Below are 27,880 nucleotides of genomic sequence, written 5' to 3'. Positions count from 1 at the left end.
TTTTGGTTGATCTTAAGCCTTTTCTTGCTCTAGGTGGGTTTGTTGTTTGCTTTTGGACACTTGAGAGGTTCCCGCTGCTTATTTATTTCCATCTTACCCCTGTGCGCCTCTTTCCGTCTGCTGCTTCTGTGTGTACACTTTTATCAGAGACCATCAGCAACCTCCCTCTTTAGCCGCATTGATTTCTTTAACAGTTTTTTCTGTTCTCTTCTTCATTAAGATGACTGATGATCATGCTACCTGAATTTAATGTTTTAGAATTTCCTAAGCCTTCCCCGTCGCCCCTTTGGAACCTTCTACTGAATTTTAAAGTCTTCATTCCCTAGATTGAGAAAATAAAAAAAATAAAAATAATGGAATATCATGTCATATTTATGTATATTTTCTCTGATTGTTGTTAATGTTGTTGTTATTAGTGTTATAATAAATCCTAAGTGACAATCCTTTGACAGCTCCTAAAGAACAATTTCTTTCTCCCACATTAATTAATTTGCTTGCTCAACAAATATTATTGAGTACCTGCTAGGTGCTGGGGGAAATGCAGTGAACAACACAGCCAAAATCTGCCTTCGGGGATGTAATGTACAGCACGGTGACCATAGTTAATACTGTATTGCCTATTTGAAAGTTGCTAAGAGAATAAATCTTAAAAGTTCTCATCACAAGAAAACATTCTGTAACTATGTATGGTGACGGATGTTAACTAGACTTACTGTGGTGATCATTTTGTAATATATACAAATATCAACTCATTATGTTGTACACCTGGAACTAATGTAATGTTGTATGTCAATTATACCTCAATAAAAAAAAAAGAAAGTTGAGGAAATTAAAAACAAAACAAAACAAAAAAAACCTCTGCCTTGGAATTTACATTCTAGCTGGAAGAGACAAGGGTAGCAAATAAACACTATCTAGTTATACCAAGTAGTAAAAAGTGCTCTGGAGAAAAATCAGAGTAAAAGATATAAGGAGTGTCTGTTGGGTTGTTCTCATATAAAGATATGTTGGGGAATGCCTCGGTGACATTTGATTTGAGACTTGAAAGAAGTAGAGGGAGCCAGGTGGATTTATGTGGGAGAATGGTGTTCCACACAAAAGAGCAGCAAGTGCAAAGGCCCTGAAGCACTCATGTTACATAAACATAATACTAATGCTTGGTATGTTTGAAGAATTGCAAGAAGGCCGATGTAGCTGGAGTGCAGTGACTGGGGGAGAGTGGTCAGAGATGAGATCAGAGGGGTAGTGAGTGCTGGATATGAAATGCCATAAAGGCCTCGGGGGAAGGAAGGGCTTTTGCTGACATCACATCCCACGTTTCCCAGTACTTCCTACATCACCACCTAGGTGCTCCCTGCTATTCAGAACTCTGTCCCATATAGCAACTCCTCTCATTGAGTCTTCAAATGTATGAAAGAGAAAAACTGACAGCAGAGTAAATCAAGACCTGATTAGAGACACGAAGTTTCCATGAGATGATCAGATATTGCGTGTTCAACCTCACTATTGCCCTATTCAGAGAGCCTTCAATGAGTTAATTTCAAAGTAGAGGCTACCCATGGTGGTTGAATTGAATCGATGTGTCTTTATAGTAGGAGCTCCATAGAAATCTAGTAAACCTCGTGACAGTACATAAAAGTTACCAGTAGAGGTCGTACCTTATTAATATTTTTGCATCCTCTTCTACAAGCATATAGATTAATAAAGAATTGTTACTTAATCCACTGAAATAAATTCAGTAAAATTTTATCTTGGGTTGTTAGGAGTGGTCTGTTGGCTACCTTGTACAAATTATCAACTACCAGGTAAAAAATAAATACTGTATTAATGAAATATATCTACCATTAAAACCACATTGAGCATTCTAAAACGTGTGTGTGTATATATATATATATATATATATATATATACATATATATATTCTTGCATCAGCATACATATATGTATCTATACATATATAGATTCTTGCATCAGCATATGCATTATGAAAATACATTGTTCAAGTCTATAGAAATTCATATATGGCATGTCCAGTTGTTTATAGATAAGTGAGAACTTACATAAAATAAGTATAAAAAACTGATGGAAGTTCTTATCAAAAGATTGTCTTCTCTTTCAAGGAAATGGGTCCTGACGAATATGAAGAGATGGAAGAGGAAGAAGAAGAGGAGGAGGAGGAAGACGATGACGATTCGGCAGATATGGACGAATCTGATGAAGATGACGAGGAAGAGAGACGAAGGAGAGTCTTTGATGTTCCCATTCGCAGGCGCCGCTGCTCTCGCCTTTTCTAGCAAGGCTCTGCAGGCGGGAAGCACTGGCATGAATCCAGTTTGTTAAGTAGATTTCTCAATAATGTAAATAACTAAATTGTTCTCAGCACATTGCAGGAAAACTAGCATGAAATGTTGTTCCAGGCCCTGGGTTCTCTGCGACACTGCATTAGGAATTGGATTGTTTTGGTTTGCTTTGTGTTTCTGAGGTAGAGGAAGAAATGGGAATCTTTTTTTTTTCTTCTTTTTTTCCCCCTCTTCTAGAAGTCCATGGGTGAATAGTTCTCTAGCTAAAGAACCGACATTGCTTTGCTTTAAAAGATTTTATACTTCTACAGATAGGGAAATGAGAGGGAACTGTTTTGAATGAGGATTTTTAAATGTAGCAGAAATACCTACACAGGGATAGAGAGAAACTATGTGACTGAATGATTCTGTGAAAAGACTTCTTGCAGTTGTGAATTATTTAGAAATGAACAGAATTTGTAATTAGGCTAATCCATTTAGTGATTCCTATATATTTTGTACTCCCGGGGAACTAATTGACCTAATAGTTTGAATGCTAGTTGTTTGTCCTTTCTTAGACAATCTGTCCTTGAATTTAAAGTTTTCATCACTACAACCTCGAACTTAAAGTCTTTATCACTATGACCTTGGCCTTGCATTCAGTCTTCAACTCTACCAACCTTGAATTTAATTTAAAACCTTCAACATGACAACCTTGAATTTAATTTAAAGTCTTTAGTGCAATGACCTTTTTTCATATTGTTCACAGATGCATCGTTTTCGAAATGTGTGTAAAACTATGTGTTGTGTTGTTTATTAACAGAAGAATCTTCACGATGTCTCATGTAGTCTAAATCTGTAAATACTGCTTCTGTTTTGTTTCTCCTTTATACACTTGACTGTCTAACTTTGTGATAAGTGACATGAATTTTATGTTAAGTATAAACATGAATTTTTTTGTAATTATACAATTAAGAGTTTGGAATGACATCCTCCAAGTGGCAAAAACTCACATTTTAAAAACGAATTTTGGTTCTGATCCCGTATTTTGTGTAATTGCCTATTTTGCATAAACTAATATTAATCAGCCTTTGCACCTTTCCATCTTAAGATGGGAAATGAAATTGAAATTCATTGTCCTGTTGCCAGAGGCCCATTCAAAGTCATTTCCTGGCTTTGACTATACCCTGTCATATGCTCTACTTTCTGTTTTCTGCAAGAATAGTTCTTTTGTAGGGAAAACTGTAGGAAGAGGGAAGTATATGCCGGGTTAAGCAGCTGCCCCCAGGGACTATGAAGACCCTTTCATATTGTCTCGTGTCAAAATGTTCTGAAATGGAGTAAGTAGTTTTTCCTGCCTATTTTTTAATTTTATCATCAGTCTACCAAATCCTTCTATTATGCCTATCTCTCCCTTTAAAAAAAAAAAAAAAAAAAAAAAGCCAACCTACTGAGCTTTAAAAAGAGAAAGTTTCCCAGTAAAGCAGTAATTTAAAACTAGTTAATGTGGAAAGTTAAAGTTGGTCCCAGCATCCCTTGCCATTTTTGCTTCTTTGTCTTCTCTGGCTGACCTCTCCTCTCTATTCACAGAATACTCAGGATGCCCCACATCTCCCCTGCGACCCCATTCAATTCTTGCTTCTCAGAATACTTCAGGCTTATTTATCCTCTCATTTAAGTTCACTTTCTCTTAGCATGTTGAATGAATGACCTCTCATTCATACCAAGGTATGATTGATTGGTTGACAACATGCTCAAGTATTGTATTTCATCGGCAAGAATGTGTATTCACACATAAAAGGGATCTAATGGTTGGCCAGCCTAAGCTTTTGTAGAGCGAAGCCCAGGTATAGTGAAGGTGGAGGTCCCTTGAGACCACTATCTTTCTTTCACTCATTTGTCTAAAGCTTGATGTATCAATTAGGATGAGACAGATACCTAAATGAACAGCAGCAAATAGTTTAGGGGTTATTTTTCTTTTGTGAAAAGTCAAGGGTGACTAGTTGAGGACTGATACAGTGGCCCAGTGGTGTCATCATTTGCAGATTCCTTCCAGGTTTCTGTTCTGCCATCCTTTGCACAAGGCTTTAATCATAAAGGTCACCTCGTGGTTGCAAGATGGCAGCTGCAGTCCTATTATAACCCAGGAAGGATGATGAGAAAAGGGACCAATTAAATGGAAAGTAAAGTCAAACATAAGGCTGGAGAGGTAAGCCAACCAGGTTTCTAACAGTCCTGTGGAGAACAGGTAGAAAAGGGGGGGGGGGTACACGTAAGGACAGTGATGCAGAAATTAACACGGGCAGCATGGAGACCTAGGGTGAAGGACTTGTAATACTCCAAGTAAGACATGCTACCGGCTTAAATTAGAGCATTAGCGGTGGCAGTGGACTGAAAAGACAAAACCGATATCTACATGATTATGTAGGAGTTGGTGATTAGATGTGAAAGAGTAGAAGAAATCAAAGTTGATTCCCAGGTTTCTGGCTTCATTTATGAAAAACAAAGTTTGCAGGAAATGCAGTTGGACACTGGAGATGAAATTTGGACACATTTTGAATTCAAGAAGCCTGTAGGACACACTAGTTTCAGCAGTCAGGTATGAATATGAAAACTGAGGGAGAGTGGTCAGGAATGGAGAATACAGATTTGCAAATTACCTGCAAACACACATCCCCAAGGTAAAACCAAGCAGATGCAGTGTTCTCGCCCAAGGAGCACAGAGCAGTGGTTCTCAGTCCAACCTGGCAACACCAGATTTATGAGAGGTAGTGGAAAAGGCTCAAGACTGAAAGGATGGGGCGCCTGGATGGCTCAATGAGTAAAGTTTCTGACTCTTGATTTCTGCTCAGGTCATGATGTCACAGTTTGTGAGACTGAGCCCCGCATTGGGCCCTGTGTGACAGCGAAGAGCCTGCTTGGGATTCTCTCTCCCTGCCTCTCCCCCACTCATTCTTTCTCTCTCTCCCTCAAAATAAATAAATGTTTGAAAAAAAAAAAGCCTAAAGATCGAGAAACTGGAAGCAAAACCAGGAGAGGGTGGGATCTCAGAATCCAAGAGTTACAAGGAGGCAATAGCTAATAGGATGCCTATGAGATAATGCATGTGAAAGAGTTTAGTAAACAAGGAAATACATGTATTTGCTGTTTTTTTTTTAAGTTATTTATTTATTTTGAAAGAGAGTGCAAGGAGGGGGGAAGGGCAGAGAAAGAGAGAGACACAGAGAGAGACTCAGAATCCGAAGCAGGCTCCAGGTTCTGAGCTGTCAGCACAGAGCTGGACCAGGGCCCAAACTCACGAACCGCGAGATCAAACCCTAGCTGATGTCAGCCGTTTAACTGACTGAGCCACTCAGGCGCCCCTGTATTTGCTGTTTTCAGCAGACACATTTTAAATATCAAAGTAAGTCTTGGTTTGAGACTCCCATTTCTAGAGAGGAAAACCAAGATTTGGGCACCACCAACTGAAACTCATTCCCTGACATCCAAAAGCCATCAGGATCGTGGTAGAAAGCACATGTCATAATCAGTTATATGATTTCCCTACTTAAATGGTATCTCATGCATTTACGAAAAAGAAGGAGACTCAGACTGCAGCAGGGTTGGAGAACCTGACAGCCAGGCCAAGTGGGGGCTTGGCATGGGCACAATAAAGTTTTTTGAAACATTTTATTTTTTTTTAACGAACGGAAGATCTGAAGTCATGGACTTTTCATATATTTGTTTCCTAAAACAAATCAGAGGAGGACATAAACTTTCCGTTTCTGGGGTTTTAAAGATCTTAATCTATTCGTGGCCACGGTCTTTTTTCTGAATCTGGGCGGGTAGCCTGAGTCACCCTGCGCGCAGTGGCTGCCCCGTTGCCTGGCCAGGGCTTGGTTGCGCGGCCGTCGCTCAGGTGGTCTGGGCGCGCGCGGTGAGCTCCAAGGGTCTACAGATCGCTCTAGGACCTGGGTGACCTTGGGCTCCCAGACTGCGGCGCGCGAGGGCCAGACCTAGCGGCCGCGGGGGTAGGGCCAGCGGGAGGGGGCGGAGCTTCCGGGCTTTCAGCGACCCAGGCTGAAAAGACCTGCGGGGCCAGAGCACACGGGCCGCGCGGCGCTGGAACAGACACCCTGGTTGCTGGCAGGTAAGGCCCGAGGCTGGGCTGGGCTGGGCTGGGTCCGAGCCGCACCCGGAACCTGAGGCCGCAGTGAGCTAGATTTGGCGCGTGCCCTCACCTGCGGCGAGATCGGGGCGGGTGGAGACCCCAGGAGGAGTGGCGACTCTCGGCATCCTCCCCAGGCCCTTCTGCCCGCGGCCCGAGGCTTCCCGGCACCGGAGGCCCCTGGTGGCCTGCCTGGGGCTGCCTAGGAGAGCCCTGCACAACTCCTCCCTCCCTTCTCTTCTTTTTGTTAACAAAAAGAAGAGAAGGGGGGGAGGAGTGGGCGCCCTTTCTGAAACAGCCCAAATCCTGCGCGCTGTGCCCTCCGTTGCCTAGGGAATATCTTCCTGGAACCCCGACCACCTGCCCTCGCCTCGCTCTGAAGGGAAGCTCTTGCACCTTAGGGAAGAGAAATCATGCCTCGAAAGGAGGTTAAACCCGCTCCGTGCCAGGTGGTAACAGACCTTCTCTAGCTGTACAAATTTGGAATTGGAAAAAGGGCGGGGCCGAAACGTAGACATTTTGTTTTGAGGGGGCTACCCCCTTCCTGGAGTCTGGCAGCGGACTTGCAAAGCAATGTTAAATCGAGGTTTGTGTTGTTATTTAACGAGAAGCAGGCTCTCCATGGATCCTGGAAATGCTCCGCGTCACATATGCCATCTCTCGGCTAGCTAACTAACACACGTGGGCGGCGGCCGGGCAATGGAAATGGCTTCTGGAAGCTAGCCTGGAACGCACCCACAATGAGAGGAGCTGGAGTTAGTGACTCACCTTGGCAGAGACTTCTGAGATCAGGTTTCCTGCTTCTGTCCTGGGCAGGCCCGGGTTGTGAAATAGTGCGTTCATCTTGCACCTTGTGAAGGCGCTAGCCCAGAGACTTTCTCATGCTTTCCTGTTGACGGTGCTTTTCCTACTCTCTATAACCGCCTGTGGCCATGGTACCTCCTGTTGGGACCAGCTGATGCCTTTTTTTTTTTAATGTTATTTATTTTGAGAGCTAGAGAGCACGCGCATGAACGGAGACAGGGCAGAGAGAAAGGGAGAGAGAGGACCCCTAGCAGGCTTGGCCAGGAGCCGGTCTGGGACTCAGTCCACATGAGATCATGACCTGAGCCAAAATCAAATGCTTACCCACTGAGTCACCCAAGCGCCCACCAGCTGGTGCTTTTAAAAATCATGTTCTTACTTGGTGGTGACTTTCTTCAAGAGGTTAAGGGGCCCCAGTGGAGACCTGGCTGCCCACCTCTCTCAACTGCAATACTTCTACTTAATTCTAAATAAATCAGCCCGTACATTTTACAGATTTAGAGACATAGCCTACATAGGGCCCCTGTCAAGGTTAGCTTGTGATAATAAACAATTTGTGAAATGGAGGTAAAGACTTCAAACGTAGGAGACTTAACCCAGAGATGACTCTGTGTTCAATTCTCAGGAAAACACCTCTTTTCTACCACTTTTGCCCTACCTTACCTAGCTTAATCTGTCTCTCGGTGACCATGGCTCTGGAATCCACCTGGAATCAGGTAGAGTTTGAAGCTTGGTGTGCATGAATAGAAATGGTGAATTCACAACCACCAAGTTCATGTGTCACGGTGTAGCGGTCAAGGGCCTGGGCAGCACACCCGGGTTTGAATCTTGGCTCTGCTGTTTACTGGCTGGGTAATCTTGAGCGAGCTGTTTAACCTCACATTATTATCAGTAAAATAATAGGCCTTACTTCATAGGGTGTTAAAAGGACTGAGGTAATTCGTGGAAATCAGTTTGGCACCTGTTTGTGAGGCACAAATGGTGGCTATTAGTATTTTGGGTGTCCCCACAGCAATTGTTCCTGTTCCCCATAAGGGCATTTTACGCCCACTTCTCCAAGGAAGATACATACAGCTCAGAATGTTCATTGTTAGGGGTGTTAACATTTCTCAAAATGTGATTTATGGGGCGCCTGGGTGGCTCAGTCGGCTAAGGATCTGACATCAGCTCAGGTCATGATCTCATGGTTCCTGAGTTGGAGCCTCGAGCAGGCTCTCTGCTGATAGCTTGGAGCCCGCTTTGGATTCTCTCTCTCCCATTCTCTCTGCCCCTCCCCTGCTCATAGTCTCTCTCTTTCTCCCTCAAAAATAAACATTAAAAAACATTTTTTTAAATGTGGTTATTTACTCTGGCGGTAGATTTGTAACCCCAAGGAAGGTAAAGACTTGCCTCACGGAGAACCAAAAATGCCTACAACTTGTCACTTCTGTATTTTTAAAGCAGAAACAGGAAACCTTTTGCTGAACCTTGATATAAGGAAAACAGCCCATTATTACTGAGTGATTTGGAAAATCAAAGCCCAAATAAAGTGGGTTTTACAATAAGGAGAGCAGCTGTGTAATGGAATTCACCTTGACAGCTGCAGGTACAAGCTCCTGAAAAGAAGCACATTAAAAATTCTGGGTCAGCTCTCAAACTTCGGCCAGAATGCCAAAAAACAAAACCAAGCCCAGAGGTGCTTGAGGTTTTCCTCAAGGGGAATATGTACTTTTTATCTAAGCGCTGTATCTTTGTGAAATATCTTCACTAAACCATTCATTGGCTGTGCATGTATAACCTCAAAGGGCAGGGCCATGAGTTGGCTCTCTAATAAGAGGCCCTCTTCGGAGACCTCTAGCTCTTGCAGTCCTGGAACAAATGGCAGAGAAGGCCCTTGTAGGGAAAGCTGCAGATTTATGTGGTTTAGAGAGTTTTGGGATGGTTGTCCCTGGCAGTGGGACCTCCCAGGTGGCTGGGAGGGGCTGTTCATTATGATGGTGGCTTTCTGGTTGTCTCTACCTTCTGATGTAATTACTTCTGTAAACTGAGTAACTGATTTTTGTCTAGGTGTCTCTGTATACGTGGCTGCAGCAGGCACTGTATATGTCCCAAGGTGATAAGGAGGCAAAGCTCCAAGCCTCTGACACTAAGCCACTTGTGAGTTACCAGCCCCTGGTGAATGGAAGCAGGACCCACCCAGTGTGGCTCTGCAACTAACGTGTTGCCTCGGGACAGGTAACTTCATTCCCTGGGGTTCCAGTAATTTTCTAGAACATGAGAACCCTAGATTTCATTTTTGAGGACACTTCTGGCCTTAAAGTTCATCAGCCTCTGAGGTGCCACGCTCCCAGGAGCAGAAACTAAACTGATGGGTATCTGTGAATCTCTTGGAACCAGCATTGATATAAAAGTCTCTTGTCTGGTGGCCTCAGCTTAATAATTTACTTCAGAAGCTGAATTCACGAGAAGTCTCCTCTCCAGAGAGTTTAACTGTGGGTAGAAGCTCAGAGCTGAGTTTAAATGCTGCTTTAACTATTTACCAGTTCTGGGGTTGGTGCATCCGTTTTCTATTGCTGCTGAAACAGATCATCACAAGTTTAGGGGCTTAACACAACACAGATTAATTAAATCTGTGGTTCCGTATGTCAGAAGTCTTGCTGTGGGCATCACCAGGTTCATGTCAATGTGTTGGTAGTACTGTGTTCCTTTCTGGAGGCTCTGTGGGAAAAGCCATTCCTTGCTCATTCAGGTTATTGGCACAATAGAGTCCATTTGGTTAGAGGACTGAGGTCCCGTTTCCTGGTCAAGTGTCAGTTGAGGACTATTCTGGAGGCCACCTGTATGCCTCATCTGTGGCCCCCCACCCCGCTTCATCAGTTCACAAAATCAGCAGTAGTAAGAGAGCTCCATCATCCTCCTTGAATCTCTTGCCTCTTCTTCTTCCTGTTTTTTTTTTTTTAAGATTTTATTTTTAAGTAGGTCTGTAACGTGGGGCTCAGACTTACAACCCTGATATCAAGAGTCACATGCTCTACCAGCTGTCAATGAGGCTCCCCCACTTGCTTCATTTTCTTTTCTTTTTTTTTTTTATGTTTATTTATTTTTGAGGTGGGGGGAGAGAGAGAAGGAATGAGTGGGGGAAGGGCAGAAAGAAAGAGAGACAGAAGATCCGAAGAGAGCCCGATGTGGGGCTCGAACTCCCAACCCTGATATCAGGACCTGAGCTGAAGTTGGACACTTAACCAACTGAGCCACCCAGGCGTCCCGCTTCTGTTTTCACATCTCTGACAGATCCTACTGCCTTCCTGTCCTCTTCAGTGTAATCGCCCACACGATTATGGATAATCCAGAACAGGTTGTAACCTTAATCTCATCTACAAAGTCACTTGCCATCTAAGGTTGCCAGTATTCACAGGTACTGGGAATTAGGACGCGGACACCTTTGGGGAAGAGAGGTGTTATTTATTCTGCCTACCACAGTTGCCTAAATTCATTCCCCTCCTTAATCCAGTTTCCTCTTTTGATAAATGGAGGCAGATTAAATTTACTTTACAACATTGTGTGAGGATTAAATACAGTTAATGCATTCAGTGACATTGGACCCAGTGTAATCACACAGGCCCTTAAAAGAAGAAGAAGCCTTTAATTATTTAATTAGAACCAACAGCTTCTCTCACAACATTGTTGGGAGAGACGCTTCCAGCCCTATCTAAACTAGCCTCACCCTTGTCCCTGGTCACCCTCTAACCCAGTGGTTTTCAGTGTGTTCCTGGTTAGAAGTGCAAATTCTTGTCCCCCACACCCCAGACCCAAGACCCAGAACCTCTAGAGATGGGCTCTGCATCTGTGCTTAATGGCCTTCCAGGTGACTCTTATGCCACTTGTGTTTCAGAACTGGTGCTGTTTCCTTATTTTCTTTTCTTTCTAGTCTTTAGCACTAGGTGATGTCTACCTCCACTAGATTATAAAGTTCTAGGCGGGGCCTTGCCTGGTTCACTGGTCACTAACACAGCGCCTAGCACAGTACCTGCCCACAGGGGGCTCATAAATAATTGTTGTGGGATGAATGGGGTGTAGGTGTTGAGAGTGAACCTACTTAATGGCAGTAAATATGCCCATTCACCAGTGAATTCCTTTCATTTGCTTAAGCTGTGTCATTAAATAGCGATGTGTTAAATGCTTCATGTTCAAGTTCTATGGATTGTTTAGATAGTTGTTTGGAAGGACTGGTTGGAGTTTCTGGATGGACAGTAACATCCCTTTGTTTTCCTTTTAAAATAATGGAATATGGGGGGGGTGGTGGAATGTGGGCTCACACTATCCATAAATTTGCTACCTAAAGCATTTTCAGGAACTTGATCAGGGATGTCTATATTTGTAAATCACCTTGCAACGTTTCAGCTTCCTCTTCCATCTCAGGTGGATGCAAATGAATAAATAATTATCAGGTTGGTTTTATTGTAAAATGAATCTTTTGTACTTCTGAGAACTTTGGTTTTAACCCCTTGCTGCCTTCTGCAGGAACCTTTTCTGCAATGTCTGTGATCCTTGATCTCTGCTCTCTGCTTGAACATTGTCAAGTGATGAGAGGTTTTTTTACATTTTACCAAGGGAATTGCTTTCCAGATGTGCTGATACTCTGCACATTGCCTCACACACAGCAGGAAGGTAGGAGGGATGGGGTGGAGGCAAATAGTTGTTCCTTAGGAAGTCCTGATGCTGCCTTTGGAAATTACACAGGATAACCTCTCCCTCCCTTTCTCAGTGACCCTCAGCATATCTGAAGACAGTAATTGTCTCTGACTATATTTTTTCAAATAGAAGAGTCCTGGTTTCTTCCTTCAACTATTTCTCCTGGGTTCTACACCTGTTTGTTTTACTATCCTGACAAATGGGAAAGAATTCAGAAATTGGCCGCTAAGAAGTAAAAATACTATTTCTAGGTCAGGTCTGACTGAGCCCAAGACAGAGTAACTCCAGGATTGCATGTACATTTGTCTGCTTGTTTGTTCCTTAAACTGCTACTTTTTAGTCCATATTAAGCTTTAAAACCCTCACATATTAATCTTATATTTTTTTCATTATATAGAATAATCATTACCCCTTCACAAATGGAGGAACACATCAGTTCTCATTTGACTGCTTTAAGGTTCTATGAATCGGCAGCAAAGTGGGATTAGAATATAGCTCTCTCTTGCAGGACTGCAAGAGAATCACCCAAGCCTCATATTTTACCAATACAGAGTGTGACTAAAATAATTGTCACCAGATAGACATAGGAGAGGATATGTACACAAAACATTTTTTTACCTCAAGCCAATTTTGAAAAGTGGTATATATTTTTATACCTAATCAGGTTGAGTTGTAGAAAAAAAACTTAAGCTGCAAGTAAAATGATTTGTAAGTACATTAACATATCCTGCTATCACGTTCAGAACTCTTTCTATAAAAATGTTTATTGTTAAGAAAATATATTTAAGCATGAACAAGCTGCTCATAATTCTACTGTTCTATCAACCACATGTTCCAAAAATGTTCAGGAAAGTTGATATAGTATTCCAAGCGTCACTTTCAACAAAAAGTAATAAGATTATAGCTATTTTTAAACTGGCTTTTTCCTTAATACATTGTGAACAGCCTTCCCTGTTTGTCCCTCTTCATGGCTGTGCAGTTCCCCACCATAGAATTGTATCCTAATTTACTCATAGCCATGTATGTTGCCAAATGTTTACTGTTTTAGACAGTGCTTATCTATCTTCTAGTGTTTACTTATTCCTGCAGATGAAAAGCCTATTTGGAGCACCCCTGAAGGAATCAGGTTCAGAGTCATCCAGAAAAACCTGTCCATACTTCCTAAGACTGGCTTCAAGTGTGTATTACAGCTCCAAAATGGTATTTTCCAGGAGGCTCACCCATCTTTAGTCTTTGGACTTTATTCAGAATGACTTTAGTCTGTTTCCAATAATTAAATCCACGGTTTAAATTTTTTTTTTAATTTTTTAATTTGTTTTTTTATTTTTGAGAGAGAGAAAGACATACACACACACACACACACACACACACACACACACACACAGAGCGTGAGTGGGGGAGAGGCAGGGAGAGAGGGAGACGCAGAATCTGAAGCAGGCTCTAGGCTCTGAGTTGTCAGCACAGAGCCTGACGCGGGGCTCAAACCCTGGAACCGTGAGATTGTGACCTGAGCCGAAGTTGGACGCTTAACCGACTGAGCCACCCAGGTGCCCCTTAAATCCACTGTTTAAATGAGTTAATGTGTTTAGCAAAGAAGAGTGTTGGGGCCCTCTGGGTGCATTTTGCATGGAAGTGTTTGGCTTGGGTGGAGTGGGAAAGTCATGGCAGAGCATCTGATGTACACTTAACTTATGGGCATCATTTTAAAGTTTAAAGCAGAGGGTGTTTTAGACTAGGGGGTAAGAGTTTGAAATTATGAGGTTCAGTTTGTTTGTTTTTGTTTTAAGTCTGAAGAAAGATTTGCCAAAAGATGGGTGATAGGTGACCACCAAAAGGGAAACATTTGTTATGTGTGGATTTTCCTAATATCTCTGATTATAAAAGTAACACCTGGTCCATTATAGAATAGCTGGGGAAAGTATGGCAAAAAGTAAAGGGTCAGGAAGAGAAATAAGAAATCATAAATAATCCGTCTTAGCATTAACTACTGTCAACATGTTGGGGGCATTTATAAAATAGCTTTAAAGCAATCAGGTATTTTCTTTCCTCCCTCTCCTGCCATGACAACATTTTGCCCTTGGAAATTGATATTTTAGTAGTGGTTAATGAAGACTTGGTCTCATTTCGATTTGAACAGCTTAACCTTGGTATCAGCACACTGGCCACTTCTTCCTCTGCCGTCTTTGCCCTCCCCTCCCACAGCCATGTCACAGAAGCAGCCACAGTGACTACCAGCCAGCAAAGTGATGTGTCGAAACCAAGACTTGACACTCTCCAACCCCAAAATCTGGGGGCTGCCTTAACGTTTGGTGCCCTCGGTGCCCCCGGCTCATCCATTCCAGGGCATTTGTCTGGCTTCCTCACCTAACGCTACCTTCTGTCTACCCTCCACACCCCTCCCTCCCACCACCCTCTCTCTCCCCCGTTTCTTCCTCCTGGTAACCTCACAACTCTTCAGTAATACTATAGTGGCGACTGCTTTTGGAGTGCCTTCTTGAGTGCCGGGTGTTGTACCATGCAGTATGTGTATTTATCCCCATGCTAGTGAATGGAGAGTGGAGTTCAGAGGTTGAGTTCACAGCACGTAGGTGGCAGAGCCAGAACTGTTCAAGGCCTTGTTCAGACTCTCCAGACCAGACAGGAAAGCCTGTCCCTTAAGCAGCTCATTGTTTCTTCCCTGCTTTTGTTAAGAGATGAGCGTTTCTTAGTAGGCAGGTTCTTTCCAATGCACTTCATCAGGGGACACCTCTGTGTATGGCCCCGTTTGTCAGGATGCTGTCACCATTCTAGGGGAAGCCTGGAAGTTCCTGCCAGCCTGACATCTTCCCAGTTCCTGACCCTGGCCTGGAGCTCCCTCCCTCCTCCTCCTCCAGGGGGGACACCCGATGTGGCAGCCGTTCTTATTTTGTAGCCCCTGCCCTGCTGTGAGGGACCTCAGATTAATACCTTCCTCTCCTTGTTCTTCACAGACCTGAGCCCTGTCTAACTTGAACGTGTCAGTTATCCTTTCTGCCCAGAAACTGGTGAACGTGAGAAGCCAGGCGGGGAGCTGGCAGTGTGCCCAGGCCCAGGTCACTCACTAGCAAGGGGAGAGTAGAAGGGGTTCTCACTCCTCTGGCTCCAGGCAGAGGGCATTGCAGGGCAGTCAGGATGCCAGCAGGAGGGGCTGAGGCCTCTTCCTCATCGCTTAGAGTACGGAGCCCTCAGGGCCCCCACCTCTCAGGGGAGGGGCCAGGAAGAAAGATGCGAGGACTCAGGTACTCAGAACAGGAGGTGTAGTAGACAAGCCTGTCTGAGTTAGGGCAAGAGGTCTGTGTGCATCCACACACCCACCACTTGTGTGTGCCTGGCTGTGTCAAGCACATACTCATTTAACTTGTTTTACCTCCATAAATCCTCACGGTGTTGGATCGCACCTCTGTACCCGCTGCTTGTTGTAGATGAAGTGAGTGAGGCCTGGTTGCAGCCGCATAACCTGCCCTACATCCAGATCTCTGCCACTCCGACATCTGAGCTCTAACCTCTGCCCTTGGGCACCTCCAATCCTCACTGTATGGGGTTGCTGTGGGTAGCTAACCCCCAGGAGGCTCAGCATGGGGGGGGGGGGGGGGGTGGCCATTAGTAGGTTGTTGCAGATTTTGAAGAGGCCAGAAGGAAGTAGAGGTTATTCAACTTGTAAAGAAAGGCCAGGCCCTGTTTGGTTTTCTTCCTAGTTCCCCACACATCAGGAAAGCAACGTGTCTCTTTGATCCAGGCATGACTTACTCAGTGTTTTCTTTGAGCAATGCCAGAATCTGTTCTTTCTGGTTCTCAACCCTCCCCTGACCATCTTCAGCCCATTTCTGAGCAGAGGATGACCTTCAGAGGTGTGGAGATGCTGTTCCTAACTTAAAGAGGGGTGGGGGCTCACCTACCAAGAGACCCTGGGCCTGTCAGGCAGAAGTCCTGACCTGTGGGGCTGAGGGGCCTAGATTGTGGGGCATCTTGGTTTAGAGGCACTGTTGCCTCCTTGTTTCAGGAGGGGGTTGGGAAGGTAGGGGTGGGATTGGGAGACTTCTTAGAGATGACTTATACTTACTCAGTTAGAAATCTCTCTGTGCTTTGCCTTCCTTATTGGGTGAAAAGGGTTTGAGCTATCTCAACCCTTCCCTCTCCTCCCCTGATGCTCACTGTACCCACGTAGGCATTACTGTAGTGGGACTGGTCGTCAAAGTCACCCAGACCCCTCTTTACCTCCCCAGAGGGGAGGAGGTGAACAAGGTGGTGTCTCCATCACACTTGCTAAGGTGGGGAGCTTCTGTGCATGCTAAACCTTTGCCTCCTGTTCTGCCGCAGGAGGCACCGGCATCTGGAGGGCACCAGTGTCACCTGTCTGGTCTGACACACTTAGTGGCATGGCCTGGAAAGGTGACCCTTGCTAGGCCCCGGCTCAGCCAGCAGTTTCGGGTGGGGCCAGCAGAGTGGGAATTGTAGTTGCTGAATTAAGTATTTTTCTCGTATTCCTGTTTGACTAAACACCACTTATGGGGAAGAGAGTGCTATCCCCACTGCATGATCATGACGACTGTGGCTTGGAATGGACGTTTATTCACGGCCACTGTAGGTGAGAGCTGGGGTTGGGGCCCGGGCACTGCTGACTCTCGGCCAGGTGCACTTTGACTCCCACAGGCACCCTTCTCCCAGGACCGGCAGCGTTTTTTTAGTAACCTGAGGTTTGGGGGCAAGAGGAGGGACCAGGAGAGCACCTTGGTTCACGGCACCCCAGACCATTTCTAGACCATTTCTCGATCTGCTAACTCCTTCCCCATGCTTCCTGAAGGCTCCGGGCCCTCCAGCTGTCGGTCTCTGAGATAACCAGCACCCATTTGTTGGTTTGTGACCACCCTTTGTGTCCCTTCCTTACAGAGTCTGTGGATGATCACGATGGGAAGCCAAGGATTCATCCTGCTGGTGCTCCTGCTCATCCTGGCCGTCCTCTGCCATTCAGGTGAGTGGTCCCCGGGGACATGGATCTGAACTGTGAGGTCATGCGCTCACTTTTTCTTCGACCTCAGCAAGACTAACCCAATGCTTAGCATGTGGGTACGTGGATATTTGCACACTGAATGAACATGGTAGCTATGAATATTTCTGCCCAACAGAATTTCCAAAGGTGAACTTTGGTTCCACTGTTTAAAGGTTTGTCAAGAAGCCACATGAAGGGGCACGTGGGTGACGTGGTTGGGCATCTGACTCTGATTGCCTCTCAGGTCAGGACCTCATGGTTCACGGGTTTGAGCCCTGTGTCGGGCTCCGCGCTGGGAGCGGGGAGTCTACTTGGGATTCTCTGTCTCCCCCCCCCCCCCCCTGCCCCTCCCCTGCTCACTGCTTTATCTCTTCCTCTCTCAAAAATAAATAAATAAACATTAAAAAGAAGAAGAAGAAACCAAGTGAACTCTGGCTCTAGCCAGGAGAAGATTCAGTCCTAGGAACAACCTTTCAAACGGCCGTCTCCAGGATCTGAGCTAGAACACACCCTCCCTCTTACATTCTCCCCTCTCATGCGTGTGTACACGCATCCGGAACAGGGAGGGGACTGCAGAAACATTGCGTCTCTGTCCCTTCCGATTGAGGCTCCCCTCCCACACAGGGGCAACCAACGCCCTCAGGAAGGAAGAGGCAGAGTGGGCTAACCATCCCCCCACCACCACCTTCACCCTATTGGGGGGCGCCTGGCTCCAGGCATCTGTCTCATCATCTGCAAACAAAGTGGTAGGAGGGAGTTATTTGGACTGACCTTTCAAAGGTTAATCTGGAACCTTCACAGATGGAGAGTCGTCTGCTAGGTGGGATTTCACACCAGGGAAGGTGAACATGGCCATTTAAGATGCTCTAGAGAGCTTGGCTCCTATATGCTCAGATAGTGAGGAGCCACTTTCTTCTGGCCTTCTGGAAAATTCCCTCCCCCCGGGGATGGATATTTGCTTTGGCCTTAGAACTGCAAGTTAGCTCTTGGGTTCTAAAACCCACACTTGGTCTGGGTTTCACCATGACATTCTTCTATGAGATTTTACATATTTCATTTTCAAAAATGTCCTTTCACACAGACAGATACTGCCACATAACTGATTATCGATCTATGAGAATGTGATCAGAGAGTATTCGTTGCCTGGAAGGCATTTATAGAATTCTGTTAGTTTATTCTCTTGATAGTTACCTTTTAATACATCGCTGCAAATTAATCACTTTTTAAAAATCACTTCTAGTTGAGGGTAAGAGGAAGCTTCTCATTTGCACAGTTCTAGGGATTTTGACACATGGAAATTCTTTTTGTACTTGTATCAGGGTCCAAAAATTGCTGCTGGGACTGCAGTTTGAGGTTGGAAAAATAGATCTGCTACGGATCTGTGTGGGAATGGAAGCGCGCTGTGAGCTTCGAGCCCCCGTCCCATCGAGTGCAGATGGTGGGCCTCCTTCTGCCAGGATGGCAAGTTAGTGCTGCTCTAACAAGTCCTGACGGGTTTCTTTCTGATTCTAGGTCATAGCCTGACATGCTACAGCTGTGTGGCACCAGTGAGTGGTAACTGCACTAAGACCTCCGTTTGTTCATCGAATCTTGACTCGTGTCTCTACATTGAAGCCGGTAAGAGCCTGCCCCTTCCCTGCCTCCTAACTGTAAGGGGATGAGGAGGGCCTGGGAGAAAATGAGTGCCACATTCATTCTCATCAGGCTTGTATTCAACAAGCAGTAACTGTCATCTAAGAGAGAAAAATAAAAACACCCTTCAAGGTTATTCTCTTCTTCTATACTCTACCACAAAGCCTTTCCAGAGTCAGCAACAAAGAATACTGAACATATCAGGTGAACTCCTAAAAGGCTCGGGAGACCCACAGGTTCAGAAAAACCCAATAGAAAGGAGAAGAAGATTAATTTGCCTAGAAATAAGAAATCCTTCAATAAGTAAGCACAAATCAGAATTATCCTGTCTGACTGGAGTGTCTGATAATTTTGATATAAATTCCTGGAATGTGGCTAAAATTCCAAGCCCTACAATGCAAGGTCCTTGATTGTGTAGGACAGGTCCTCTACCTCGATAGAGAGGCCCATAATAATTCATTGTTAATGTAGAAAGCACAATAAGGCCCCTGGAGAGAACATAGCCACTCACTCCACGAATATTTGAACACAGTTATGTATGAGCACATGCATCAAGTTAACCTTGATCATCTGTGTCTCTTCAACCACATCTCTCCCACCTCCCTCCACAAAAAGTGTCATTTCCAAATAAGAGAATAGAGGCAATATTTTTTTAATATTTAATTTAATTTTTTATTTTTTAAAATTTGTATCCAAATTAGTTAGCATATAGTGAAACAATGATTTCAGGAGTAGATTCCTTAATTCCCTTTACCCATTTAGCCCATCCCCCCTCCCACAACCCCTCCAGTAACCCTCAGTTTGTTCTCCATATTTATGAGTCTCTTCTGTTTTGTCCCCCTCTCTGTTTTTATATTATTTTTGTTTCCCTTTCCTTATGTTAATCTGTTTTGTCTCTTAAAGTCTTCATATGAGTGAAGTCATGATTTTTGTCTTTCTCTGACTAATTTCACTTAGCAGAATACCCTCCAGTTCCATCCACATAGTTGTAAATGGCAAGATTTCATTCTTTTTGATTGCCGAGTAATACTCCATTATATACATACATATATATATATATATATGTATATATATACATACATACACACCACATTTTCTTTATCCATTCATCCATCGATGGACATTTGGGCTCTTTCCATACTTTGGCTATTGTTGATAGTGCTGCTATAAACTTGGGGGTGCATGTGTCCCTTCAAAACAGCACACCTGTTTTGCATAAATGGTGGATAAATGCCTAGTAGTGCAATTGCTGGGTCATAGAGTAGTTCTATTTTTAGTTTTTTGAGGAATCTCCATACCGTTTTCCAGAGTGGCTGCACCAGCTTGCATTGCCACCAACAATGCAAAAGGGTTCCTCTTTCTCCACATCCTCGCCAACATCTGTTGTTGCCTGAGTTGTTAATGTAAGCCATTCTGACAGGTGTAAGGTGATATCTCCTTATGGTTTTGATTTGTATTTCCCTGATGATAAGTGATGTTGAGCATTTTTTCATGTGTCGGGTGGCCATCTGGATGTCTTCTTTGGAGAAGTGTCTATTCATGTCTTTTGCCCATTTCTTCAGTGGATTATTTGTTTTTTGGGTGTTGAGTTTGAGAAGTTCTTTATAGATTTTGGATACTAACAGAATAAAGGCAATATTATGTGTAGAGTAAGAATTAGATTAGCAGTTAGGAGCTCCCATCTCCCATCTCTGTCCTGCCTCCATCCAGTAAGCTCCTTCTGCCCGTGTTTTTTCATTTATGAAATGTAATATGTGTATTGGATGGTAGAGGTGAAGAGGAGAGGGAAGGAGGGAAGTAGAGCCATATCTTTTTTCCAGCTCTCAAATCCCATTGTTTAACACTTTACTGAACAATAATTGATAGAGAAAAATCGTGTATGCTTGAGGTACACAGTGTAATGATTTGATATTTGTATGCATTGTGAAATGATTACCACAGTGATCTAATTAACACATCCAGCACCTCACACAGTTGCCTTTTTTGTGTGTGATGAGAACACTAAGATCTATCCTCTTAGCAAATTTCAAGCATACAATACAGTATTAGTAACTATTCTCACCATGCTATACGTGAGACATCCAAAACTTATCTTATAATGAATTGTTCCACTTTTAAAAGTGGTTTGTGTAGGGGCGCCTGGGTGGTTCAGTGAGTTAAACATCCGACTCTTGACTTCAGCTTAGGTCATGATCTCACTGTTTGTGAGTTCGAGCCCCACATCCAGCTCTGCTCTGACAGCATGGAGCCTGCTTGGGATTCTGTCTCCTCCTCTCTCTGCCCCTCCCCCTCTTGCTCTCTCTCTCTGTCTGTCTCTCTCTCAAAATAAATAAAAATAAACTTTGGGGAAGAAAAAGTGGTTCATATAAATAACAAGACCCACCTATTAATAGTGGCCAAAATCCAAAATGCTGACAACACCAAATGCTGACAAGGGTTCAGAGCAAAAGGAACTGTCGTTCGCTGCTCGTGGGAATGCAAAATGGTGTGGCTTGGCAGTTTCTTAAATAAGCTAAATATGCTCTCACTGGGTGATTCAGCACTCACTGAATATATACCCAAAGGGGTTGAAAACTTCTGTCCACACAAAAACCTGCACACAGATGTTTCTAGCAGCTTTATTCATGGTTGCCAAGATTTGGAAGCAACCAGATGCCCTTCAGTAAGTGAATGGGTAAATGAACTGTGCATTGTAGTACATCCAGACAATGGACTAAAAAGAAATGAGCTATCAAGCCATGAAAAGACATGAAGGAAAATTAAATGCCTATTACTGAGGGAAACAAGCCAATACGAAAAGGCTATGTAATGTATCATTCCATGGTAGGACATTTTGGAAAAGGCAAAAGGAGACCATAAAGAGGTCATTGGTTGCCAGGGGTTAGCAGGAAGGAGGGAGGGATGAAAAGGTGGAGCACAGGATTTTAGGGCAACAAAACTACTCTGTGTGATACTATATTGGTGGACATGTGCCACGTGTATGTCAAACTGCATGCAACACCCAGAGCGAACCGAAACGTAAATGATGGATTTTGGACGGTAATGATAAATCCATGTGGGTTCCTCAGTTGTAACAAGTGTACCACTGGGGGGGGGGGGGGCGGTGGGGGAGATGCTGATAAAGGGGAGGTTCTTTAGGGCGGGCACAGAGGTGTCAGGGGGCTGAGAACTCTACATCTGCTCAATTTTGCCGTGAATCTAAAGGTCCTCTAAAGAATAAAATCTGTTTTTTAAAAAGGGATAACATGAATCTTAAATATGTTTCTTCTTATGTACAGAAGTCCCCAAATTCGGCCAGACATGTAATAGCAGTTCTTGAACTAGAGCTGTTTTGACCTTGCGGTAAGACAGATACTAACAGAGCACCTAAATCCCCCTGCAGCTCGGATTGACGTCTCCTGGGAGAGGCAGGGCACACTGTCAAAAACATGAGTCAAAGGTCAGGTACTCATTGGAGAGATCATTCAACTACTCTAGCCACATTTCCCCAACTAGAAAGTGGGCATACTTCTCTTCTGGGGTCAGGGGGGCAGTTTGAAGAGAAAACGCACATGATGGTGCTGCACAGAGTGAGTCTAGAAGAGAAGTAGGCGTTGAGTGTGAATTCAGCTGATACTTCCTGGCATCCTGGCCACGTCCCAGCATTACAAACCACGTGCTTAGACTCTGGCAGAAGCCTCGTGACTGTGCCAAGCCATCATTGCCGTTATGACCTTCTGAACAAGGGGCACACTTAGAGGTGCCGAGGACAATTAGGGACTGTTGCTTGGTGACGTTAGACGCAAACTAAATCTTCAAAGAGAGCCGGGATGATGCGTCAAGCAGAGAGAGAACCTCTAACATTCCAGTGACTCTGATATAATCCGCTTTATTTGGGTGGTTCTGACGGAGGCTTTGGTGAGCTCACCACATCAGAGGTTGTTATGCAGATAAGATCATTGAAGTAGAGGGGCGCCTGGGTGGTTCAGTTGGTTAAGCATCCGACCTCAGCTCAGGTCGTGATCTCACAGTTCATGAGTTTGAGCCTGGTGTCAGGCTCCATGCTGACGGCTCAGAGCCTGGAACCTGCTTCAGATTCTGTCTCCCTCTCTCTCCCTGCCCCTCCCCCGCTCATGCTCTGTCTCTCTTTCCTTCAAAGATAAACATTAAAAAAAATTAAAAAGATCATTGAAGCAGATGCTTGGCTCACTGCAGGACACATAGTAAATGATTAATTGGTAGCAATTATTAATAAATTGCTATCTGCTCTCTCCAGGCTGTTAGGTTCCCCTAATTAAAATTCTGGTAGCTTTAATGTTTTTCCAGTTCCACTGCCTGGTTAGTATTATGGAAAGCAGTAACTTGCCCTATTCTACAGCATCCTCTATTGGAGGCATCTTCTTAAATACCAATGACCAAGAAAGTAAAGTCACTAGAACACTCTGTCTGGCCTCTGCCACTTGACCAAACTTCATTAAAATTCAGTCCAAACACACATGCCCTCTGAGGGGGAGGTGGGACAGTTACATTTGCAATTATGAATGTAGTTTTGAGGGCGCCTGGGTGGCTGAGTCAGTTAAATGTCCGACTCTTGATTTTGGCTCAGGTCATGATCTCAAGGTCGTGAGATCAAGCCCCAAGTTGGGCTCTGCGCTGTTGGTGCGGAGCCTGCATGGGATTCTCTCTCTCCCTTTCTCCCTGACCCTCCCCTGCTTCTGTGCGCCTGTTCTCTTTCTCTCTCAAAATAAATAAAACTTTTTAAAAAATGTAGTTTTGTTCTCAGCTATGAATGAAATTTAGTTACAAGCCTTTAATAAGGAAATAGGTATCTGCATTTTTTTTTTTCTTTTTTCCCAGCACAGAAGATAAGAAAGTGATTCCAGGGCAAGGACCATACCTTCTATGTCTGTATATCCCCAGTTTGTAGCACGCAGTCTTGGCACATAGACAGTTATTTTGGAGAGGAAAATCTACCATTAATTCCTCTCAACTAACACATTGCTTTTCCCTTAATTTTTCTGAATATTAAAAAAACCATGGGATAGTTGGCATATATGCTTTTGGCTTTTCTTTTTCTATGTGTGCAAAGATTGGGACCATAGTGGCATGTTTTCTTGGAAACTCTTCCTATATTACTGAATAGTCTAATGATTTTTAAATGAAGTTTAAAATATTTTAAAAAGTATCCAGTGACTTAAAAAAAAAAAAATCTCAGTCCATAAGCGACATATAAATGAAGGATAGTCTTCCATGAAGGTAACACTGTTAAATTCCTTGGGGATTTTTCCAGAAAAAAATTAATGCATTTACCTCCACACATACACTTTATTTACACAGATGGCTCTCATTCTACATACTGTCCTGCATCCATTCTATTGAGATACAATTCACATACAATTTAAAATAATACAATGCAGTGACTTTTAGTGTATTCACAAGGTTGCACGTCTGTCATCACTAATTGCAGAATATTTTTATCCCGAAAAGAAAATCCTTACCCATTAAGTAGTCACTTCCCATTCCTCCCTGCCACATAACCCAGAAGTTACTAATCTACCTGCTGTCCCCCTGGATTTTCCTGTTCTGGACATTTCATATAAACGGAATCCTACAGTATTTGTGGCCTTTGTGACTGGCTTCTTTCACCAAGCATAATGTGTTTAAGGTTCACCCGTGTTATCGCACGTTATCAATACTTCCATTCATTTTTATGGCTGAATAATATTCCAGTGTATGGATAGACCACATTTTGTTTATCTATTCACTAATTAATGGACATGTGGGTTTCCACTTCTTAGGTATTTTTTTAAATGTTTATTTTTGAGAGAGACAAAGTACGAGCAGGGAAGGGGCAGAGAGAGAGGGAGACACAGAATCTGAAACAGGCTCCAGGCTCTGAGCTGTCAGCACAGAGCCCGATGCGGGGCTCGAACCCACGAACCGTGAGATCATGACCTGAGCTGAAGTCGGATGCTTAACCCACTGAGCCACCCAGGCGCCCCCTGCAGTAACCATTCTTGAGGATCTCTCCTAATCTTTTTCACAAGGAACTTCATAGAGCAAATTCTAGAAGTAAGGTTGTTGGATCAATGTGAGTATGTGTTTAAAAATCTTAGTAAACCCCTAAAACCTCAGTACGATCCCCTGTGGGCTCCCACCACACACAGCTGTGCAGGTTCTCATGAGACTTTGGTTTTAGCGCAAAGTTCCTTTTCGAGCCGCATCATCAGTCGCTCAATCGTTCCCCTTTATAGCCCGACTAGGATACGTATTCTTGCCCGGATGTCTCTACTTCCCTTCGGAGCTAGGTTCTAAGAAGTAGGATCAGGAGTTCGAAGGCAGGCACAGAACATTGCCCACTTCCTCACCCTTGTGTGTGTGTCTCCCCCACAGAGCCCAAATCCTATTACTACCAGTGCTGGAAGTTGGCGGACTGCAGTTTCGAGCACATCTCAGCTTCCTTCGGGCTTCAGAAGCTCCAGTACCGCTGCTGCCAGCAGGACCTGTGTAACAGGAGCTTTGGCACCACTGTCTCTGGGAAGATGGCTCTGCTGGTGACCCCGCTGCTGGCAGCAGCCTGGAACCTTTGTCTCTAACTCAACACTGGGAGGCCCTTCTCCTAAACTTGGTTTCTGTATATTCCTTGTTTCCTCTGCTGCTGCATTCCCAAGGCTATTTTCACCTGGATCCTATTGGGAAGGATTAAAAGTAGCTTGAGCCACTTGGTAAAAAGAGAGACTCAGCGCCTTTGAAGACCGGTCGTGTTGGCAGCAAAGACCCGTCGGAGGGAAGAAACTGAAGAGGGAGATGCGGGCGATTTGAGCTAGGTCACGTGCTTGTCCCTCTGCTTGTTGCAAGGCCAGCTTTGCGGTGGCCGCTGGAGTACATTAGGCTCTGCATGTCTCCGTTCTTTCCCCTCTCATTCCTTGAATGTAGTTAAAGAGTATCATGAGTGCTTTTGGGGGCAGACCGGGGCAGGGGGTTCTTTTCAGCAGTCTCTCGGGGAATGCTTTCATCCTCTCCCTTTACGTGCCCTGTGCTGCCACGCAGGCACAAAGAACCTTCCACGTGTGGGCTGTCAGGGGCAGTGAAATTCCTAATGCAGAGCAATGGGAATGACCTTGGTCTTCGCAACTAGCAGGTGTCTGGCAAGGAAGAAGGTAAGCCCTCCACATGGCGGGGCACGGAAACCCCAGGTCTTCCGAGATCTGAGTTTTCCTCTGTCCCTAGATTGTGTATGGGCTACTCTGTCTTCCCTAGAAAAACTTAATAGGACATATTAATGATATGTTAAAACTACCCCTCCCACTTTTTTATTGGAATGGTGGGATATCTTGGCTTTGTCACACATAGTTAAAAGTCTGAACATTTGGACATCCTGTGTTAAAAATGACTTGCGGTATTAAGTGTGCTTGTTTTGCATAGTACTGGTAGCAGGTCTCTTCATACGTGTACTTATACTGTATGAACACGATGGGAAGAGCCTCTGAGTTGCAGGTGGGGACCTCCAAGTGTCCTCACGAACAGCAGCAACAGCAAGGGTGTGATTTGTCTGCCTACTTCCGGCCTGTTGACTCCTAGCTGACTTAGCACAGATTGCGTAAAATGCATGTGTAAGGGTTATTAACATAATCACGATTGTTAAGGCTTTGGGAAGCTCTTCTGGTTTTCTGAAAAGTGATCCACCTTTTCAGGAGGGCAACGTTTTGCCTTTTTCTAGTGGGTGATGGTGAATAATTCTTAAGATCCGGTAGACTTAAGGACATTTGTGTTCTTATAATCTTGATTGTACTTAGCAGCATAGCCTGATTTTTGCAGATGATGCTAGGCTTTCATGATTAACATTTTTTTAAGACCCCTTGATTATGTAATCTCAACAAACTGGGAGGAATGCCTTTCCAAAAATAAAATTTAACCAAATGCACGAGCGTGGTTATTGGCCCGGAAGGAAAACAACATGCGGGACACCCAGTGGTAGCAACTGAAAGAGAAGAGCGTGACCAGTGTCAGCTGTCTCGTGTTGATGCCCTTACTTGAACAGAGACGACTAGGACCTTCCTCAACAAAACCTCCTAGCATTGCCTTGGTGGTCTGGGTTACTTACTGGCTCAGTGTTTTTCCTTACAGCGTCTTTAATTCCCTTGTCCAAGACAAAATACTACGTGTACCTCTTTCCTCACTAGGATCTTTCCCACCCAAAGAAGTACTGAAGTGCGCACAGCTGCTGGCTGAGCAAAAAGCAGTTCCTTTCACACAGGCCTTTAGGAAACAGAACCAATTTTGACTCACTTACGTAGAAAATTAATCTAGGGGAACTTTGGAGGGAGAATTCAACCAGACTACAAAAAGCCAGGATTTGGGCAGTTCCAAAATGTTCTCTCTAAAGATTCAGATTCTAGCGTGTGACTGTCTGACTGCTGTCTTGGGTCACGTGCCCACTTTGGGGCCAGAGTGCGTCGAGAAAGGGCTAATTGTCTAAAGCAGACTCTGAGTGCTGCTAAATAGGGAGATGGGGAGAGGGCTCCTGGGAGTTGAAATGACCAAGGGCCATAATAAACGGCCTTAAGCTTTGGGGTTTTTTTTTGCAAAAAGTTCTGACTCACACCATGGACTGGAGCATGGGGCGTCTTGACCCAAAGGCAATAGGCCAGGTGAGTGGAGAGTCAATAGCCTTTGCATGGTTTTTATAGGAATTTCCATACTGGGTTTAATATTGGGGGGTGATAACCCCATTGGATCCTCTCTCTTGGGGAGTGAGCTATGGATGCAAGATATACCCATTGCGTAGATAGGGGAACTCCTAGTATATCCCAAAGGACGCTGACCCATTGTCCAACTTAGTCCTGAAAGTCCTGAGCCTCAAGATATGAGTATATTCCCCTTGGGTCCTATGAGTATATTCCCCTTGGGCCCCATGACTTAACATGTAGGGTGTGTCCTGATAAGATAAGAGCCTGCCTCACCCACATTTTTGGACTTGGAACTCCCTGAGCATGAACCATGCTTTATATGTTTGAGTCCTCTGGGGCCAGATGATTCATCTTGCACATTGTAAGTTCCTCATCAGTGTTCAACATCTGCTAGCTTACATTGGGTTTCTTTTCCTTGCAAACAGTCTGAACTAATGCTAACATTTCTAAGAGATTCTTGTGCTGAGAAGGCACAGCACTGGCTGGAAGCAGTACTTACCTGATATCCCCTCTAATGAGGGGAACTTGATGGTGCGGGGTTCTGTGCTCTGTTTTACATGTATTTTTTTCTGTACTATCATCATCTCACTGATTAGGAAGAAAACTACGTTTGAAGAAATTTGAATTGCTGACTGTCACCAAGGTTAATATATCGTCAAGTCTAGGGTTCACA

General features: G+C 44.3%; 2 protein-coding genes across 3 annotated transcripts in view; both read left to right on the top strand.

Moving 5' to 3' along the window:
- The window catches only part of FBXO3 (F-box protein 3), a 32,664-nt gene extending 29,358 nt beyond the window's left edge, over positions 1-3,306 (top strand). The window contains exon 11 of the mRNA XM_042904937.1: positions 2,121-3,306. Within this exon, the coding sequence (XP_042760871.1) occupies positions 2,121-2,294 (174 nt within the window). The 3' untranslated portion in view covers positions 2,295-3,306. The remainder of the gene's footprint in view (positions 1-2,120) is intronic.
- Positions 3,307-6,315: 3,009 nt separating this feature from the next.
- On the top strand, positions 6,316-26,437 carry CD59 (CD59 molecule (CD59 blood group)). Of its 2 annotated transcripts, none has more exons than XM_042906391.1 (4): positions 6,316-6,408; positions 16,807-16,888; positions 18,419-18,523; positions 24,911-26,437. In XM_042906391.1, the coding sequence occupies exons 2-4, from the start codon at positions 16,816-16,818 to the stop codon at positions 25,111-25,113; spliced, it is 381 nt and encodes a 126-aa protein (XP_042762325.1). In that variant the 5' UTR covers positions 6,316-6,408; positions 16,807-16,815; the 3' UTR covers positions 25,114-26,437. The 2 variants fall into 2 exon arrangements, with proteins under 2 accessions (XP_042762325.1, XP_042762326.1); XM_042906392.1 differs by lacking the exon at positions 6,316-6,408 and adding an exon at positions 9,274-9,444.
- The last annotated feature ends 1,443 nt before the right edge of the window (positions 26,438-27,880 follow it).

The sequence above is a fragment of the Panthera leo genome, chromosome D1, assembly GCF_018350215.1.
Source record: "Panthera leo isolate Ple1 chromosome D1, P.leo_Ple1_pat1.1, whole genome shotgun sequence".
Lineage (NCBI taxonomy): Eukaryota > Metazoa > Chordata > Mammalia > Carnivora > Felidae > Panthera > Panthera leo.
The sequence above is the reverse complement of the archived record's forward strand: the minus strand, read 5'-3'. Positions and strand labels throughout refer to the sequence as shown.